At 33.9% G+C, this 22244-nt stretch overlaps 1 protein-coding gene across 3 annotated transcripts in view; it reads right to left on the bottom strand.

Moving 5' to 3' along the window:
* Sclt1 (sodium channel and clathrin linker 1) overlaps positions 1–22244 on the bottom strand; it is a 172694-nt gene that overhangs the window by 82627 nt on the left and 67823 nt on the right. For all 3 annotated transcript variants that reach the window (XR_013425526.1, XM_078020706.1, XM_078020705.1), the window contains exons 10-12: positions 9882–9972; positions 6500–6591; positions 205–382 (exon numbers count right to left, since the gene is read on the bottom strand). Coding sequence is in view for 2 of the 3 variants with exons in the window: in XM_078020706.1 (XP_077876832.1) it covers positions 205–382; positions 6500–6591; positions 9882–9972 (361 nt within the window). In the remaining variant the exon portion in view is untranslated. The remainder of the gene's footprint in view (positions 1–204; positions 383–6499; positions 6592–9881; positions 9973–22244) is intronic.

Below are 22244 nucleotides of genomic sequence, written 5' to 3'. Positions count from 1 at the left end.
TTACCATATTTCATGATATTAAGTCTTACCATTCAAAAATATAGTATGTCTGAGAACAGAATAGTGTCATTCTCCTGCATTTATGCTGCAGCTGATGATTCATTCACTATTAGGCCACAGAGGAATTTTTGGCATTGTATTATTTATAAACATGTTTGTGAGTTTTCTCTTTCTCTCTCTTTTTTTTTTTTTTAGATTTCTTACCTGACTTTTTTGAAGGTTAGCTTCTTCTAGGAGTTGCATGCTATCTCTAGCTCTTAGAATAGCCTCATATTTCTCATTTTCTAATTTGTTACACATTGCTTGAAGGTCTCTGGTTTGTTTTTCCTGATGTGTTTTTTCTGTTCTTAACTGGTTGGCTTCTTGGATTGCAACACATAATCTAGAAATTAATAATCACATTATGAAAGTTAAATATTTTTAAAGGCAGGGAGGGAAACAAGATTTAATGAGGCCATAGTACAGGACAGATATTATGCCAATAACTTTCTTATGTATTTTCTCATTTGATACATACTACAATTATGTAGTGGGTTTTATTATCTCCATTTTAAAGAACAACAAACATACCCAGAGAGATTCAGCTTTTGACTAAGGTCATATGGCTAAAGAGCAGAGGGGCTGAGACTGAGCCTAGATATTCTCTAATTAGGTTACATTTGCTGTGATACCACACTGTATAATATGACAATATTATGACACAAACATTTAAAGATGGCTTTGTTCTTTATATTTATATGATCTTCCTTTTCTCTTTTTTTCCTCTTGGTCCCCCTTCTCCTGCCTTCTGCTCAGGTAAGCCTGTTAACTTACTAATGAATACTTTGAATATTTTTCTCCTAGTTCATATAATCATATACATACATACACACACTTAGCATATATACATCCATAGGCTTCTGCACATATTTTTGTTAAAAGAATTAAAATCATCATATTATGCTCTTTTCTGTACTTTTCTCATTCAATATATGAGAAAATTCCACTAAACAATACATCCAAAGCTTTCTTTTCCTAGTCTGACGGACATAACCTATTCATTTGAATTTTCCTGGGGAGTTTAAACATTTTTGTTTTGTAAGCCATACGGATTTTTTTTTTAAATTTCTTTTTCATCTTCTCCATCAGTTTTTTCCTGATGAACTGTTTACTTATTCCTTTATAAGAACCCTGAATAATATAGCTATTAATCCTCAGTATGTACTTTATGCTACAAATGTTTTCCACATCTACTTGGTTGTTGTCATCATTGTCTGTTGACTGTACTTAAGGAATCTTTAACTGAAAAATTTTTAAATTTGTTTTATATATATATATATATATCTGACAGTAGAATCTATTTTGATATATTTATAGAAACGTGGAATACAGTTTATTCTAATTAGGATCCCAATCTTGTGGATGTACACAATGTTAAGATTCACTCATTTGTTAAGATTCACTCAATACATTGAAAAAAAAATTTTAATTGCTTTTATTTTTTAAATGCATCACAGCAGAATGCATCCCAGTTCTTATTACACATATAGAACACAATTTTTCATATATCTGTTTGTATATAGAGTATGTTCACACCAATTCATGTCTTCATATATGTACTTTGGACAATGATGTCCACTGCTAACCTCCTGCCCACTCCCTTTACATTGAAAATTTAATACAACTGAATGTAATGATTTTTTTCCCTTTTGAGATTTCAGCTTTTATAAAGATAGTCTTCCTCTGCCATACATATTTATTACCAAGAAACTTATTTTTCATTATAATCTTTGAGGTGCTATATGGCTTTTAAAAACTATCTCAATGTATTTTTCCTTGATAAAAATAAAGTTAAAAAATGAATATAGCCAGTTCACAACTAGAACACATTAACACATATATGTACAAAACTGCCCTATAGAGAAATGATATAAAAACTAACATAATATCATCTAGTCAATAGAAATATTTTTAAAACCTCAGGTTAATTTACAAACATTTAATAATAATATATTTAACAGAGTATATATAAAGCAGACAAGTCTTTCTTAGAGAGACCTGCCATTCCCTAGATTCCTTAGTCATCTAGAGAGACTTCGAGGTTTTCAGGGAGAGATCTTTAGAAGAGGAAAGGAAATAACATGCGTTTAAAACATTTATGGCATTTGAAAAGATCAAAAACAATAATTTAAAACCCCAAATAATAAATACTTATTGATGCCAAAATGTCTTTGACTTTATGAAATAGCAACAATTTGATAACACTAAAAGATCAGTATAAAAATATCCTTTTCAGAAAAGGGTTCCTGAACACGTAAACTAGACTTTCAATAAAGTACCCTAAGATTTAATTTTCTTTTCTTTCTTTTAATATGCAGTGATCTCTTCTTAGGGTTCACTTAGGTTATAATATTATAGTTTTACACCAAAAACAACAACACAAAACTCCCAAAGATAACTTAAAGCATTGTTGAATAAATAAACATGATTATAATTCAATACTAACAGAACCAAAAGCAAGTGAAATTCACTCATTCAGAGTGAACAGTCCACCTGGTTACTATTTCACTGTTTCTAGTCATTAGCATAAACTAGCACAGAATGGTACTAAAATAAAAGAAATAAAAATCTTCAAACAGTGGTTTTTCTAAGTTTAACTCATAGAAGTTCAGGAAAGCAATAAAATAATCAACTCCCATAAAGTTGAAAAAAACCGCTGGTGGAACTGCAAATTGGTGCAGTCAACATGGAAAGCAGTATGGAGATTTCCTGGAAAACTGGGAATGGAACCACCATTTGACTCAGCTGTCCCTCTCCTCAGTCTATATCCAAAGGACTTAAAAACAGCATACTATAGGGACACAGCCACATCAATGTAGCAGAACAATTCCAATAGCTAAACTGTGCAATCAACTTAGATGCTCTTCAATAGATGAAAGGATAAAAAAATGTAGCATATATACACAATGGAATATTACTCAGCAATAAAAGAGAATAAAATCATGGCATTTGCAGGTTAATGGATGGATTTAGAGAAGATAATAAATACTAAATGAAGTTAGCCAATCCCAAAAAACCAAATGCCAAATGTTTTCTTTGATATAAGGAGGCTGATTCATGGTGGGATAGGGAGAGGGAGCATGGGAGGAAAAGAGGAACTTTAGATAAGGAAGAGGGGTTGGAGGGGAAGGGAGGGGGCATGGGGTAATTAATGATGGTGGAATGTGATAATCATTATTATCCAAAGTACGGGTATGAAGACACAAATTAGTGTGAATATATTATGTATACAACAAGAGATATGAAAAATTGTGCCCTATATATGTAATAAAAACTATAATGCATTCTGCTGTCATATATAAATAAAAAATCAATTCGTTCTCAATCTGCTGTGAGCAAAGTAATTACTTTTATTAACATTTTGGAGAAGAGAAATTCAAATACGCATTTTTTTTTCTGGACATAGAATAAATTAGTTATGCATCTGTGACTAGAACTAAGATATGAGTTCTTGATATGCTCAGGTCAGTAGACTATTTCTCTGTGTAACAGAGTCCAAAGGTACAGGATAAGTTTTTCAGATATAAACCATAATGTGAATCCACAGGCTGTGATCATTTTATCGTAAATGGATTACTAATGACAATTTTCAAGTTTCTTAAAAGAACAACCAATAAGCCTTAGGAAACAACAAAGACAAAAGATGCCAGAGTGATTTTTGTAATAAGATAGCAATTTATGACAAAACTATAGAATATACTTAAAAGCAATTCAAACCTTCAATGATAAATAAATATTATGCTCCAGAAAACTCCATGGAAAGCATAATGATTTCTCATCTTGTATAACTATTTAGTAAACTATTTACAATTTTTACCCTTCATCATTATTATTTTTTTCCTGTCTTGAAATGGAAAGAACATTTTCATTTTGTGATGGATTAAACTGACCATGACTGCTTTGGGGAAAAGGTAAAGGGAGTCAGTAATAACTTGGTTGCACATGAAAAAAATTCTCATTGCTTCCTTAATTATTTAACATGTGCTATATATTCTATATTCTATTACTTTATTACTTGAAGCTTTTTGGGGGTGAGGTGGGAGCTGCTTCTAAATCCTACCCTTGTTTTCCTCCTGCTAGTCAAGTGGCTTAGTTTTTCTTGCATTTGGTAATTTTTGATAAACTCATTTCTGCCTGAATTTAATCTATGGGAATCTTTAGGAGCCTAAATTTAAAATGTTTCCCCTCAAAGAGATTTACTTTTGCATTTCCCATGCACCATGATTTGTTACCAACTTAACTGCCACTTAAGTTTTTTGCCCTGAGTTTCCAATGAACACCCCAGGCTCCTCTGTTGCCAGAGCTGTTCACACATGCTTAGAGAGGACTATAATGGTTATCTTGTTTTGTTTTTTCCACCTGACAATATGGTAAACAATCTCATGTCATCTGTCTTTGTTAAGAGGCAAATACTTTTCCTATCTACCTTTCAATGAGGCTGTAGTTCTTGAAGAGGTCCATTTCAAGCAGGCTCCCCTAGGTTGAGGCTCCTGCCACTTTATACAGCTCCAGGCCTGGCTTCCTTCTTTATTTACTGCTCTGATTTAGCTCCCTGTCTTTGCTCGTTTATACTCTGGGGAATGTATTTCTCTTACATTTAAATGCTTTATTTGTTAAAAAAATTGTGTGTGTGTGTGTGTGTGTGTGTGTGTGTGTATCTATATCTATCTATATATCTATATTTACTTTATCATCACAATGTTCATATGAAGAGCTTTTCCTATGTGAATGAGAATAGTCTGCCTATTGGTTGAGTCACTTTTGTCATCTTTGCTTTCTAACCTGTAGCAGTGGTCCACCCAAATATCTGCTTCAGACCTTGAGAGCAGATGCTGTGGCATGCTACACCCCAATGTACCTGGCTTTTGTTCTTCCTTTGTATTGACAACATTGGACTACACTTGAGCCCTATGCTCCCCTGTTCTCTAAAATCTTCTATCCTTTGGTGTTCCAGCAAAGGGATGAACACAAAGGATAACCTTGCACTTAGTATTCCAAGAACAGACCCACTTCTCCCTTCTCTTGACTCCCCAAAGACTCAAGCACCTCATCCTGTTTACCTGCCTGTATGAAACTTCCAGCCCCTCCCTTTTTTTGGGAAACAATCCTCATGAATGAATGTTCTCCCTTCTGCAACAATTTGAATAAAATCTTCTCCTATGTTTGTCTGGTGCATTTAGTCTTTCACAGTACTGAAGAGTCCCTAAACTACACAAACAAACCTTAAAAGGAAAGAAAATTTTAACTAAATTATATTTTTCAATCATTTCACATTACTCACTCTCAATCTCTTAAACATAAACCACACATGTGTGCACGCACATACACACACACACACATCCATGGTAACCTAGTTTCTGAAATGTCTTCAATCTGAGTAGTGAGGATTTGCTGAAGAAAGAAGGAAAAAAAGTAACTTGCATTCTGATTACATAAAAATGTGTAAATTTGGATGTATTCTTTAGTAAATAAAAGTGAAATCTCAAACATCAATTTAGGTTGATAGTGGTAGCATGACTGTCTCAAAACAAAACAAAAGGACTGGGATGTAGCTCAGCTGTAGAGTGCCCCTCAGTTCAAATCCCAGTATCTCAAAAAATACAATAGAGTAAATAATTTTAAAAAATCCATAATATTCAACTCCTTGAGCTAATCATTCTTGCAGTGTTTATGGCCCTGATTACTAAAATATAGTTTAAAAACTAACATTCTCCTTTTTTTTTGGCAACACTGGGAACTGAAGGCAAGCCTCACACATCTCCAGGCCTTCTGCTTGCATGTCTTCTATTTCCATGGCTTACTTTGACTATGTAAGATGGAACTATGGGGGTATTGAGGTAATATCAAGTTTCCTGTGATTTAGAAATTTTAATCAGTCATAAGAAGAAAGAAGGATTTTAGGTTTTTAAAGATCAACTAGGTTCACTTCAAATTCTGCAGGGTGACCTCAAGATAGAAGAAAATGAAGGCGTACTTTGTCATGCCATACTAAAACAAAGGCCACAGCACTCAAAGAGTTTCACTTCTTCTTTAAAAAGTATTGAACTAAAATTGGTACGACTGTTCTCTTTAAAAAAAATGATGGGCTGGGGTTGTAGCTCAGTGGCAGAGCGCTTGCCTCACACATGTGAGGCACTGGGTTCGATCCTCAGCCCCACATAAAAATAAATAAACAAATATTGTGTCTATATATAACTAAAAAAATTTTTTTAAAAGTTATGATTACTATAACACACTGTGTGAAAGGTATAGTCTCATTAAACAAATGATTTTTGAACATATATTCAAAGTATAATAATTTTCTGAAAGTGAATTTTAAAATAATGTCCAAAATATTGGATGACAATTATAGTTTTGATTTAGCACTTTATAATACATATTCTAACACCATAAATAGAAATTCTACTTTAGCACATCTGTTGAAGTATACAGACAAAGCCACACATATTTAACAACTCACCGCACTTCTAATTGTTTTATACTTGTTTGTAACTGATGTAGGCGTTTATCTGATGCGTCTTCTCTTCCCTGGGCAGACAGCATATCCTCCTCCTAGAAAATGGAGAGACTGGAAGCTTATTTCAAGTACATGAAAACTTAGTACACCACTTTAGAGCCTGAAGAAAAGAGCTCACGGCACGAAGTTATGCTGCTATAATTCAAACTAAGTTTAAAGAAGCCATGTGACTTTGGAAAGGAATGACATATATAACAAAGATAGGAGAGAACTTCACCATCAATACTATATTAAACAATCAATCAAAACAGTCATTGCATATAGATTTGTACAAACAGATTTCTACAAAGGTTTCAAACTGATTCTATAGTGGGAATCTAACAGCAAGACAGGTATTTTCATTCAGACAGCTGGCCTTTAGGATATGGTCTTTTAAATCATTATCTACCACAGTAACCTCAGGGTGTTTCTCCTCTGACATGATGATGCTCTGAAATATATTCATAGATTTTATTTTATCATCTTCCTAAAAAATTTTGTCTATTCTTCCCTATCTTCTTTTATGTTAAATATTTATATGATGCTATTTAAATTCCTCTTGCTTTTAACTGTGTTTCTGAATTACTTTTTGTTGTGTGTGGGGGGTGCTGCTGTAGAGATCATAATATGCTTCTTTAATTTATCCCTATGTAAAGTTAATATTAAATTAATTCAGAAATGACACTGGAACCTTGCAACAATATACCTCCATGTACTAGGTTAGTCCTTTGTGTCATCGTTGTCATTTATTATAACTGCATACTTGAATATGTTGAGAAAAGAAAAAAATAGACATCTTCCTCTTGTTTTTAACACTTCCTACATATGAGTTGCCATCAGTGCAAATTTCCTTTCAGCCTAAAAACTTCCTTCAGAATTTTTTGAAATGTAGTTCTGTGGTGGCGGGGGGCAGGGGTGTGGATTTTGTATTAGTTTATTATATAGCTGCCCTGGATACAGAACTCTTAGCGAGCATTTTTTTTCTCTTCAGCACTTTGTGTCTGTTATTCCAATACTTTCTGCATCCAAGGCTTCTTCCCGAGAACTCTGCCATTGATCTTGTTGTGGTTTCCCTGTGCAGGTCAGTGTTCTGTTGCTATTTTCAATTTTTTTTTTCTTTTAAAATTAACTGTCAGTGCCATCATGGTGTGTCCAGTAGGGATTTGCTTTGTGCTTGGCTCACGGAAATTCTTGGATCTGTTAGTTTCCCACCAAACTGAGGAAGTTTTGGTCATTATTTCTCTGTTTTTCTGTTCCTCTTCTCCTTTGTGCAATTTCAATTATACTTACCGGCTCATATTGTTCCATTGATTACTTCAGTATTTTAAACATTTTTTTATTGGAAAAATTCTATTGTTCTGATTTTGACTCATAAATCATTCTCCTTTCCAGTCTATTCTTGGGTCTATCAAATGAATCATTTTTCATTTGCTATACTTTAAGCTCTAGAATTGCTGTACTAAAAATTATTTTCTAGTTCTCAATCAAATTTCTCTATCTCTCCTTTCTCTGAGAACTTACTTTACTCTAATTTAAAAACAGATGTTTCAAAAAATTCCCTGAACATATTTATAATTCTTGATTTGAAGTTTGCCTACAACCTCAACAGCAGCATCCACTGAGAGACTCTACTGATAGTCTCACTTCCATTCTCCAAACTCCTGTCCCTCGAGTATACATCCCACAATTCTGTCTGGTAATTTATGGTTGAAAACTGGACATTGTAGATGATGTACTTGAGCTACTCTGTATTCTGTGTTGTTCTTTTGAGGACTGCAGCTTTGCTATTGTTGTCCAGGGAGACAGTCACCTTGCTTGGACTTGAGTACTGAAGTCTTTTTCCTAGTATGGAGCATCTGATGTCTGTCTGTGGTTAGTCCTTGCTGTTGCCTACTGTTATCTCTACAGCTGAGTTTGTGGGGAGTATACCCTGTGCATGAGCTGAGCAACTGGCCAGATGTGGGCAGAGAGGGTTCACTCTCTGTGCAGAGATTCACCTGTGATTTCAAGCTTTGGGGTCTTCCCTTTGATATTTCAAAGAATAAAGATTCAGCTTTCTGTTGCTCAGGTGTACACATATTTAGAATGTACTCAATTATAAAAAGTAGCAAACTAAAAATATCTATTTTCATGTATTTCTATCTTTCCAGAGCAGGTTTCTCTAGGACCTCTGCCTGCTTCTTCACTGGGCTTCCTGGGGTCCCTTCCCCTCTTCCCATATGCACGATTTGGATGTTACGTATGAATCTGGAAAGAATATAAACTCGGAAGCAGGGTCCTATTTTTTTTTTTGTGACTCTTACTACTAATATTTTCTGAATTTCTAATAGCTTTTCTAGTTCTAAACTTTGGTCTTGAATACATGAAATCAATTTAAAAGCTTTCAGAAGGCCTTAAAATGTTTCAACAATTCTTACTTCTTTCACTCCTTCTTGTATTGGGATAGTTTCTAGTGTTTTTTAAAAATTATCCATTCCTTCCCCTTCCCTACCCAGTACTAGGCAAGTGCTCTAGCCCTCAGCTACATCCCCAGCCCTTTGTACCTTATCTAAGACAGGGTCTCAAAGTTGCCAAGGCTGGCCTCAAATTTGCAATCCTCTTGATTCAATCTCACAAGTAGTTGGGACTCCAGATGTGTGCCATTTTGCCTGACTCAGTTTTTATAATGGATATCCATGGGAAAGTTCTTGTAACCCCTTCATAAATCTAACATTATTGGAGATTTGAAATTAGTTTTTTAGAGATCAGGGACTAAGGCTTAGAAATTTATATAGCTAAAAAGTGTTAGAGGTAGAATTTTTAATAATTAAGTCTATCTTAATCTAACCCAATTGTTTTAGTCAGCTTTTTCACTGCTATGAACAAAAGACTTGACAATAGCAATTTTAGAGGAGTAAAAGTTTATTTAGAGCTCACGGTTTCAGAAGTCTCGGTTCATAGACAGTCAGTTCCATTGCTCCAGGCCCAAGGTGCAGCAGAACATCCTGGCAGAAGAGTGAGGAGGAGGAAAGCAGCCCAGGACATGGCCACCAGAAAGCAGAATGAGCTTTCTCTCATCAGGAGACAGGCCCCCAGCGACGTACCTCCTCCTGCCACACCCTACCAGTCTACAGTTATCACCCATTTACTTGATTCAACTGGATTAATGCACTGATTGAGTTAAGGTGCTTATAATCCAATAATTTTACCTCTAAATGTTCTTGCATTGTCTCACATATTAGCTTATGGGGGAACACCTCATGTCTAAACCACAACACCTATCTTTCCTTGATAAGCTGAAATTTCTCTAAAACATAACAAGAGTCAGTCTATTATACCAAAAAATATTTTAAGAAATAGAAAACACCTTTTTTTGCATTTGTTCCTGAAGATCTTCAGTCACTTTAGTTAACTCTTCTACTTTTGCTACTGCAACCCTCAGATCTAACTTCGTTTGCCTAAAAAACAAAGTAAACAAATGAACTCTGTTATCATAGACAATAAAGAATAAAAAAATTAGGGAAGAAATCTAAGTTTGGGGAAACCATTACAAACTCATGTGCCTAAAAAAATGGATCTGAGGGGTAAACTCTGAAAGATTCCTTTATCACTAACAAAATGCATGTGAAAATGTAAAGAAGAAAAAGTACAGTTGATTAGGGAGAAGTGCAAAGTGTGAGTCATTGATATTTTATTTGGATAAAATATATTTAATGTACAAATAATTCAATGTATTTCATGAGAAAGAACTTGATCATTTTTATAAATTAAGGAGTTTCAGTACATAAAGTAGACTATGGTTATGTCTATAATTTCTTGAATCTATAATTAGAAAAACACTGCTGACTGGTCTTTCTATGAAAATGAACTCAATGAACTGGTGTCCCTTCTATTTTCATGAAATCTTTATCATTCCTTGAACATCACAATAAAAATTAAAACTTTTGCCCCTGATAATATTTACTTTCTTCAGAGATAATAGTTGCAAAGGAAAAAACAGAGTATTCTAACAGAATCAAGTAAGTTTCAATATTTTCTTGATTCCCAATAGAAACGATTTTAGAACAATAATATGACTTTTTAAAACAGAAACATTTTAAATATTATACTAATTAAGTATTAAATGTACATACAGAACTCTTTGATTATTAAAGAAAATAAATTTTTAGGAAGAAAACTAGAGTATAAACTGTCATTTGTTTCCTTATTACATTTCACGAGTATATTTAAATATAAATCATTACTGCTATTGAACTTATAGAAAGTATTAAATGCAAAATTCATAAATATATTCTAATTTATTAACCTTTGAATCTTAAACAGTATTTATAACTACTTTCTATATTAGCATAATATAAAAGAAAATACAAATTTATAAATAGCTAATAATAGCCCAGCTAGTTAGTAGGTACCAGGAATTGTTGTAAATACTTTATAATCATCTCACTTAAGACACAAGAATTGCAAATTGTGTATTATTGAAGTTGAGGAGAGTGAGGTTTATAGATGTTTGGGCTGCTTTTCCAATATACCTAAGAATTCATAATAAATAATGAAATTAGTATTTAAACAGAGTCCTCTTCGACATGCTGTCCACCAAAGAATGACCCTAATAATAACTAATAAGGTTAATCATTTTAGGAAAATGCTTTGCTGTCCAACATTCTTTGCCTTTAAATAAAAGACTTATGTAAGCATGTTCTGTACAGTTTTGTGAATCCTTTCAAATATCTGAACTTCTGAAATCTTTGAAGAAAGCAATACAAATATCCTGATTTTATTTTATGAAGGAGCTCTATTAAGTATATATTTATACTATTGACATGTAAATGTTTTTGATATGTATCTGCTATATATATAATTTTACAAAAGCCCCCCAAATTTCATTTTAGAAAAACCATGTTGACAAAATAAGAGATATTAACCATCTCAATGTCATAAGTAACCAAGCATTTTATTTTTCCTCCAAATGTTTTATTTTTCATTCTATATTGGTGAATTATAATTACATATAACAGTATGCTTCGTTGTGACACATTCATACCTATACATAGCATAATCCCTTTTCCTCTTTTCCTCTCTTGCCCTAATTCCCATCTTGCACTCTACTGGTATCTCTTCTATTTTCATGAGATCTTTCTCCTGCTTTTTCTCCTTAGATTCCACATACGAGAGAAAACATATAACTCTATGACTTTCTGAGATTGGCTAATTTCATTTTGGATGATGTTCTTCAATTTTCCTACAAATTTCATTCTTCTTTTTGGCTTAGTAAAACTGCACTATGTATACACGCCACAATTTTCTTTTTAAATCTATTCATCTGATGGATACCAGGCTGGTTCCAAGTTTGGCTATTATGAATCACGCTATTCTAAACATGGGTATACATGTATTACTATAGTATGCTGACTTTAATCCTTTAGGATAAATACAAAGGAGTGGGATAACTGGGTCACCTGGTGGCTCCATTCCTACTCTTCAGAGAAACCTCCATACTGATTTTCATAGCAATTATAGTAGTTTACAATCACACCAACAGTGTATAAAGCTCCTTTTCCACATATCCTTGCCAGGATTTATTAATATTTGTGTTCTAAATGCCTGCCATTCAAATAAATGTATATTTTTTATTTTTTATTTTTTTAGTTATAGGTGACACAATATCTTTATTTTATTTTTATGTGGTGCTGAGGACAGAACCCAGTGCCTCATGCATGCTAGGCAAGTGCTCTACCTCTGAGCCATAACTTCCAGTCCTCAAATAAATATTTTTAGACGTACATTATTTCATTTTGGGGTATGCTTCCTTATTAATCCATTTTAAATTACTGGGATTTTCATTAATGTAATTTTTTTTAAAAAAATATTTATTTAGTTTTCGGCAGACACAAATCTTTGTTTGTATGTGGTGCTGAGGATCGAACACGGGCCGCACGCATTCCAGGCAAGCATGCTACCGCTTAAGCCACATCCCCAGCCCCGGTGTAATTTTTTAATACTTAAAATATTAAAGAGAATTGAATTAAATCTTTAAAAAACAAAATTTTGCTCTGCTAAGCAAAGGACAATCAAGTATAGCATAAAGGAAAGATTAATTATAGATTTAATTACAGCATCCACTTGGCTAGAAATCAAAATACTTTTATTATCAATATATTTTTCAGACAACATCAAACACAATGAGCCTATTTTAAGATAAATTTACCTGTTTTTTTTTCTGCATTCCTAAATTCTTTCAAGGAAATCCTATAAATGTTTATAATATATTCTCACATAATTAAAAATGGTAAGATTCTAAGAGAAATAAAACCCAATTTTCACTGCCCTGTAGCAAGACAGGCCTGCCCCGTGCCTATACCATGCACTGGGGTTCCTTATTCACCAAAGCGTGACTCCACAGCCCAACATAAGGGTACATATAGGCTTGAGGCTGCTGCCACCATGAAACTGGGATATCACTGTTTCTAACAAGGGACAATAAAGACCTGGTAAGACGTTGCCAAGGTCCCTGTGGGCCTGCCTGCACCAGAAGTTATCTCTACTACCGATGTTAACAATTATCCTGTTGCTGAGATAACAGGGAGTCTTGCATGGGGATGCCTCTCTCTTGCTTCTCCTTCTAACAGTCAACTTCTTATGATTACTCCTCTCACTAGTCACATAATTTAATACTTCCATATTCTCACATCCTACCTCATAAACATCTCAGCCAACCCCCTAGATCCCCTTCTACCATTAGAAACTGTAAACCATTATGCAAACCTATTGACTATAAGGTAGAAGATAACCAAACTCATCATTTCTGATTATAGTGACAAACCTGTAAATGTAAAAATAGAAGCTAACTGATTTATGGCTGCACGTTGGGTACATTGAGTGCTATAGTACTGATCTCCCTCTTAAAGGTGAGATATTGGTAACCTGTAGACACACTGTAAGATAATAGGGCAGAGGCTGTAATACCTTGGATCTACACCACAAGAGAGGAAGACACACAGACATCATGACAAAACAAGGGAGGAAAGTGCCCCAAACAATCCAAGATACTACAACAATAGAATCCATAGATAGTGCAGAAGGTAAAATGTCAGAGAAAGAGTTCAGAATATACAAAACTAAAATGATCTGGGAAATAAAGAATGACCTAAGTGAGCAGATCCAGGCAAAAATCAATCACTCCAACAAAGAGATAAGAGAACAAATCAGGCAACCATCAATCACACCAACAAAGAGTTAAAAAAGCAAATACAGGTTGCAAGTGATTACTTCAGGAAAGAGAGATTTTGAAAAAAACAAACAGAAACACTTGAAATGAAAGAAACAATAAGCCAAATAAAAAAACTCAATAGAAAGCATCATCAACAGAGTAGATCACTTGGAAGATTGGACATCAGATAATGAAGACAAAATATACAATTTTGAAAATAAAGTTGACCTCACAGTAATGATGTTAAGAAACAATGAAGAGAATATCCAAGAATTATGGGATACCATCAAAAGACCAAATTTAAGATTTATTGGGATAGAGGAAGGTTCAAAGATTCAAACCAAAGGAATGCACAATCTTTTCAATGAAATAATATCAGAAAATTTCCCAAGCATGAAGAATGAATTGGAAAATCAAATACAAGAGGCCTATAGGATACCAAATGTACAAAATTACAACAGATCTACACCAAGGTACATTATAATGAAAATGCCTAGCATACAGAATGAGGATAGAATTTTAAAGCCCATAAGAGAGAAAAATCAGATTATGATAAAGGAAGACTAATTCCTGTCTCAGCAGATTTTTCAACCCAGACCCTCAAAGCCAGGAGATCATGGAACAACATATACCAAGCTCTAAAAGATAATGGATGCCAACCAAGAATCTTATATCCAGCAAAATTAAGCTTCAGATTTGATGATTAAATAAAAACCTTACGTGATAAACAAAAGCTAAAACAACTTTATAGCAAGAAAGCCTGTACTACAGAACATTCTAACAAAATATTCAAGGGGGAAATGAAAAACAACAATGAAAATCTGCAGAGGGAAGAACAAGAATAAAGGGAAAGCTAACCAAAGGAGAACACAAGTCAAGTTAAATATCAAAAATAAACAAAAATGACAAGAAATACAAATCATGTCTCAATAATAACCCTGACTGTTAATGGCCTAAACTCACCAATCAAAAGACATAGGCTGGTAGATTGGATTAAAAAAAAAAAAAAAACCAACAATATGCTGCCTTCAAGAGACTCATCTCATAGGAAAAGACATCCACAGACTGAAGGTGAAAGGCTGGGATAAAATATACCATTCACATGTTCTGCGTAAATAAGCAGGGGTTTCCATCCTCATATCAAATAAAGTAGACTTCAAGCCAAAGTTAATCAAAAGGGATAAAGATGGATATTTCGAACTGCTTAAGGGAACCATACACCAACAAGACATAACAGTTATAAATATACATGCCCCAAACAATGGAGCATCTATGTTCATCAATCAAACTCTTCTAAGTTTAAGAGTCAAATAGACCAAAACACAATAATTTTGGGTGACTTTAACACACCTCTTTCACCGCTGGATAGATCTTCCAAACAAAAGCTAAACAAAAAAACTATAGAACAATAATACAATTAATAACTTAGACTTAACTGACATATGTAGAATATTTCATCCTTCAACAAGCGAATACACTTTCTTCTCAGCAGTACATGGATCTTTCTCTAAAATAGACCATATATTATGCTACTAAGCAACTCTTAGTAAATACAAAAAAGTATAGATGCTACCCTGCATTCTATCAGATCACAATTGAATGAAATTAGAAATCAATGATAAAAAGTAGAAGCTACTACAACATCTGGAGACTAAATAATATGCTATTGAATGAACAATGGGCTACAAAAGATATCAAGGACATTAAAAATTTCTTAAAGGTAAATGAGAACACTGATACAACATATAGAAATCTCTGGGACACTATAAGGCAATACTAAGAGGAATGTTCATTGCATGGAGTTCATTCCTTCAAAGAAGAAAAAGTCAACAAATAAATGACCTAACATTACATCTCAAAGTCCTAGAAAAAGGAGAACAAATCAACTCCCCAAACAGTAGAAGATAGGAAATAATTAAAATCAGAGCTGAAATAAATAAAACTGAAACAAAAGAAACAATTGAAAAAATTGACAAAACAAAAAGTTGGTATTTGAAAAATAAAATAAAATTGACAAACCATTAGCCATGCTAATGAAGAGAAGAAGAGAGAAAACTCAAATTACTAACATCTGTGATGAAAAAGGAAACATCACGATGGACACTACAGAAATACAAAAGATAATTAGGAATTGGTTTGAAAACTTGTACTTCAATAAAATAGAAAATATAGAAGGCATTGACAAATTTCTAAAGTCATATGATATGCCCAAAATAAATCAGGATGATATACACAATTTATACAGATCAATTTCAAGCAAGGAAATAGAGGACGCCATCAGAAGCCTAAAATCCAAGAAAAGCCCAGGACCAGATAAATACCTAGCTAAGCTCACAAGACCTTTAAAGAAGAACTAACACCAATATTCCTCAAATTATGTCATAAAATATAAAAAGAGGGAACACTTCCAAACACATATGGGGCCAATATCACCCTGATTACAAAACCAGACAAAGACGCATCAAAGAAAGAAGACTTCAGACCAATGTCTCTAATGAACATAGATATAAAAATTCTCAATAGAATTCTGGCAAATTGAATACAAAAACATATCAAAAAGATAGTGCGCCAAGATCAAGTGGGGTTCATCCCAGGGATGCAAGGTTGGTTCAATATACGGAAATCAATAAATGTAATTAATCACATCAATAGACTCAAAGATAAAAATCATATGATCATTTCAACAGATGCAGAGAAAATGTTTGACAAAATACAGCACCCAGTCATGTTCAAAACACTAGAAAAACTAGGGATATCAGGAACATATCTCAACATCATAAAAGCTATCTATGCTAAGCCCCAGGCCAACAGCATTTTAAATGGAGAAAAAGTGAAAGCATTCCCTCCAAAACCTGGAATGAGACAAAGATGCCCTCTTTTACCACTTCTATTTAACATAGTTCTTAAAACTTTAGCCAGTGCAATTAGACAGTCAAAAGAAATTAAAGGGATACAGATAGGAAAAGAAGAACTCAAATTATAACTATTTGCTGACAATATTATTCTATACCTAGAAGACCCAAAAAATACCACCAGAATCTTCTAGAACTAATAAGAAAATTCAGCAAAGTAGCAGTATACAAAATCAACACCCATAAATCAAAGGCATTTTTAAAGATAAGTGACAAATCCTCAGAAAGAGAAACTAGGAAAACCACCCCATTTACAATAGCCTAAAAACAAACAAACAAACAAACAAAATACTTGGAAATCAACTTAACAAAAGAAGCAAAAGACCTCTACAATAAAAATTACAGAATGCTAAAGAAAGAAATTAAAGAAGACCTTAGAAGATGAACAGATCTACCTTGTTCTTGGGTAGGCAGAATATTACTATATTATATATTACTAATTAATATTAATTAATATATACTATATTACTAATTAATATTACTAAATTACTATACTACCCAAAACACTATACAGATTTAATGGAGTCCCATTCAAAATCCCAATAACATTCCTCATAGAAATGGAAAAAGCAATCATGAAATTCATCTGGAAAAATAAGAGACCCAAAATAGCCAAAGATGTCCTTAGCAAGAAGAGTGAAGCTGGTGGCATCACTATTCCAGATCTTAAACTGTACTACAGAGCAACAGTAACAAAAACAGCATCGTATTGACACCAAAATAGACCTGTAGACCAATAGTACAGAATAGAGGACACAGAGACAAACCCACATAATTACAGTTCTCTCATATTAGACAAAGGCACCAAAAACATACATTAAAGAAAAGATAGCCTCTTCAACAAATGGTGCTGGGAAAACTGGAAATCCATAAATGAAATTAAACCTCTATCTTTCACCATGCACAAAACTCAACTCAAAGTGGATCAAGGACCTACAATTAAACCAGAGACCTTGTGCCTAATGGAAGAAAAAGTAGGCCCAAATCTCCATCATGTCGGAGTAGGCCCCAACTTTCTTAATAAGACTCCTTTGGTGCAAGAATTAAAACCAAGAATCAATAAATGAGATGGATTCAAACTAAAAAGCTCCTTTTCAGCAGAAGAAACAATCAGTGAAGTGAATAGAGGGCCTACAGAATGGGAGCAAATCTTTCCCACAAGCATATCAGATAGAGCACAAATTTCTAGGGTATATAAAGCACTCAAAAACCTTGACACCAAAAAACAAAACAAAACAAAACAAAAAAACCAAATAATCCAATCAATAAATGGGCCTACAATCAATCAATATATGAAAAAATGTTCAACATCTTTAGCAATTAGAGAAATGCAAATCAGAACTACCTAAGATTTCGTCTTGCTCCAGTCAGAATGGCAACTATTAAGAACACAAACAATAAAAAGTGCTGACAAGAAAAAGGCACACTCATACATTGTTGGTGGGACTGCAAGTTGGTGCAGCCAATATGGAAAGCAGTGTGGAAATTCCTTGGAAAACTGGGAATGGAACCACCATTTGACCCAGCTATCCCTCTCCTTGGTCTATACCCAAAGGACTTAAAAACAGCATACTACAGGGACAGAGTCACATCAATGTTTATAGCAGCACAATTCACAATAGCTAAACTGTGTAACCAACCGAGATGCCCTTCAGTAGATGAATGGATAAAGAAAATGTGGTGTGTGTATGTATGTGTGTATACACACACACACACACACACACACACAAAATGGAATATTACTCAGCAATAAGAGAGAATAAAATCATGGCATTTGCAGGAATGGATGAGATTAGAGAATATAATGCTAAGTAAAATTAGCCAATCCCAAAAAACCAGATGTTTTCTCTGATATAAGGAGGCTAATTGGTAGTGGAATTGGGAGGGGGAGCATGGGAAGGTTAGATGAACTCTTGATAGGGCAAAGTGGTGGAAGGAGAAGGGAGAGGGATGGAGGTAGAAAAGATGGTGGAATGAGATGGACATGATATATCCTAATACATGTATAAAGACAAAAGTGGTGTGAATATACTTTGTATACAACCAGAGATATTAAATATTGTGCTTTATATGTGTAATATGAATTAGAATACATTCTTCTGTCATATATAACAAATTAGAATAAAAAATAAATAAGTTAATTTGAAAAAAAGTTTTTATTGATTTGCTATATATTCTCAAAGTTTTCCTCCTGAAATTACAGAGTATAATAAAGTCAATCATTTATATTTAAAGATTTTAGAAAATTCTTAAACAAAGTTCTAAAACTCTTAAAATCAGTAGGTCTTTAGGTAACTGACTTATTAGTCAAACTGAAAAATTTTATTTTCATTTTTTCTCTTTACCAATCTTCACTGATAGTCTAATGGTTAAACCTATTTGATAGAGACTTATGAAGAAACTAAGCAATGGTTGGCTTGGTGGCACATGCCTGTAATTCCAGCAGCTCTGGAGGCTAAGGCAGGAGGATTGTGCCTTCAAAGCCAGGCTCAGCAATGGAGAGGTGCTAAGCAACTTAGTGAGACTCTGTCTCTAAATAAAATACAAAAAAAGGCTGAAGATGTTGCTCAGTGGTCGAGTGCCCCTGAGTTCAATCCCTGGTACAAAACAAAAACAAAAACAAAGACCCTAAACAATGGAAATGAATGATCTATATACTGAACTATTAAAAACTTTTTAAAACAGGAACTCTTCAGTCTTTAAGCAGTTTATCTGCACACAAGTTATACACAATTTAATTAATTAAAATCATACACTTAAAGGTAATTCACAATAAGACTTGTCTAATATGACTAGTGGTAGTTTCTCTCTACTCTCTGTGACTGGAAATGCACCTTTGACACTACATGTGCACAGGCATTTTGTAACTATCTCCGCACAGGCTCTCCTTGAAACTTGTTCATCCAGAAAGTCTGGTCATCTCTGTTTTCCAGAAGAGGTGGTTCTTTTATATAGGCATTATCTTGGAATTTACAAAATAATTACATAATTGACATGTTACTCTTTGTGTAAATAATGATTACAATATTTTAGTGTCATGTGACAAAGTGGACAAAATATTAATTTGTATTCACTAACAAGCAGACAATTCAAATCTTTTATGTGATGAACATGCTCAAAACATGTTAACCGTGTGTCTGCGACATTTGAGACACTACGGCAAAACACACAAAGGTTCAAATCATACAAAGATGGGTGAGATTCAGTAACCTTTAGGAGGCCCATAAAGCATGCTTCAAGCAACGCAAGAGATTAAAATAAAACGTGGACTTAAAGTAGGTAGTACATCTGCATTTAGCTGAGAGAATACTGAAGTAGGAGGTATTTAAAATTAAAAACTGGCAGAGGAATTATGTATCTCCCAAGGACAGACCAAAAGAACGCTTTGGAAAGGAGGGAGATGAGAGCAAGAAGAAGGCAGAAAAGGGGGTAGGGGTGGGGCATACCTAGGGAAGATAGGGCCACCTCTGTGAAGGTCAAGAGGACGACAAGGCCAATGGCCTTCATGGATAAGTTACCTATTTTAATTTAAAGGCAAATGGGAAACTGCTCAAATAATGGAATCAGTGATGCACGTACAAACTTAAAACTGACATTGTGAAAAAAAAGGGAGTTAGAATGATAGTTTTGTCTATTTAACCAATATAATTACCAAGCAAGAGTCGGGGAAGGTCCAAACTGTAATGATGTCACCAATACTTGGAAAGAGAACATAGATTTTACAAAAATGGAATTTTAGGAATTTTGTACATTCATTCTTTGAACATATTTTTATTGAATGATTATAATATACTAGGTACTGTGAATAGAGTCTGGATATGTTATTTCAAAGTGGTGGTCATTCATTCAGTCTGTCAGTATTTTGTTTGTTTGAACTGTATTTCAGGCACTCCAGAGTTAATGATCAGTATGGGACCTTTACTAAGCGTTGTCCACTGAGCCCCTACCTGAACTATATCCTGACCACTGTCATCAGTCTAATGATAGCAGTGGTAAATGTGCTGGTAGGAGGAGGAGAGGCCTTTAGGGAGGTAATTAGGGTTAGGGTTAGGGTCTTGCAGAGTCCTCAAATATGAGACTAATGACCTTATAAAGGAGGCCCCAAGGGGTGTGTATGCCTCCCTTCCATTATGTAAAGACACAGCAAAAAGGTACTCCTGTGTATCAAGAAACAGACCCTCACTAACACTGCGTCTGTCAGGGTCTTCATCCTGGACTCCTCAGAACTGTAAAGAAACAAGTTTCTGTCCTTTATGGCCTACCAGTCTATGGCATTTTGTCACAGCAGCCAAAATGGACTAAGACAATGGCAGCCTAAGGAAACAAACAAACAAACAAAAAAACAGAGCTAAAGTCAAAGCTCACACCCTTTATACTTTCTATCACATAATAGCACAGTTTTAGGAAGGCATACAGATGCACAGTATTTGCAAAAGAAGTTACAAATATTAATTAAAAATAGTTTTTGAAATAAAATGGTAATCTACTATTACAGACACGCATTCTGAACAATGGTGTCATGAATTTGTTTTATTTTTGCCAAACCTCTGAACAAGAACAAGATGGACAAAATACCTTTATTTTATTTATTTATTTATTTTTATGTGGTGCTGAGAATTGAAGCCAGTGCCTCACACATGCCAGGAGAGTGCTCTACAGCTGAGCTACAACAGTAGCCACCAAACAAGAAATCTTAATATTAATTAGTGGTAGTTGAATGGAGGTAAGACCCCATGCTTGACCAATCTGTTCAAGAAGTAAAAATTAAAAAAATTCTTTTCTGCCCTTTAAAGATTAAGAAAGATATAATTTTTGAATAAGAGGTGATACAAGTATCTCACATAACATAAAAGTAAAACAGTGTGAAGAGATAGGAAAATGACAGCAAAGCCCCATTTCTCTCATCTTAAAACCTGTTTTCTATGCTCAGAAAACTAGCTGCCAACACATAAGGAACTGTCTGGCAATTCTATGACTAAGCACATCTGCTCAGGGCCATTGCTCAGATGGGACATTTTCCAAAGACACTATGAATCAAAACTAGTGATCCATGAATTCCAGATTTCCATGGCATTTTTATAATAGAAGACACAATATTATTCAAGTTGAAACATGAAACATCTGAGAAAAATGTGTTGTCTCAATAAACTATTACCTGGTATAAATACTTTAAGATGTATATAAAAATTATTGGCATATGAAACATTTTAGTGAAAAACAAAGAGCTAAATCTTTGTAAAAAAGATTTTAAAATGAATACCATGAATATATATAAACTTGGATGTATACAATTTACCTCTTGCATTCAGTATGACAGAGTGATACCAAGAACTGTATTCCTATCATATCAGCATGTCTGCTCTTCAATACAATAGCTTACTTGTAAATCATTTCACTCTCAATTTAAAATACTTCTTGGATTTTACTTTGAATTTACATACAGAGAACACTAAACATAAAGAAAATTAAATGCCTCTATCACTCATTGAAACTTTGAGATGACTGATAACAGAAACAGATCTAAAAGTACATAGCTTAAAGGCTGGATCCACAATGAGAATCTTTTAATTTATTGTGAGAAGCTTCTGTTAATTAAAAGTGATTTTTT

This window comes from Ictidomys tridecemlineatus, chromosome 9 (assembly GCF_052094955.1).
Source record: "Ictidomys tridecemlineatus isolate mIctTri1 chromosome 9, mIctTri1.hap1, whole genome shotgun sequence".
NCBI classification, from domain to species: domain Eukaryota; kingdom Metazoa; phylum Chordata; class Mammalia; order Rodentia; family Sciuridae; genus Ictidomys; species Ictidomys tridecemlineatus.
This window is presented reverse-complemented; position numbering and strand designations above follow the sequence as displayed.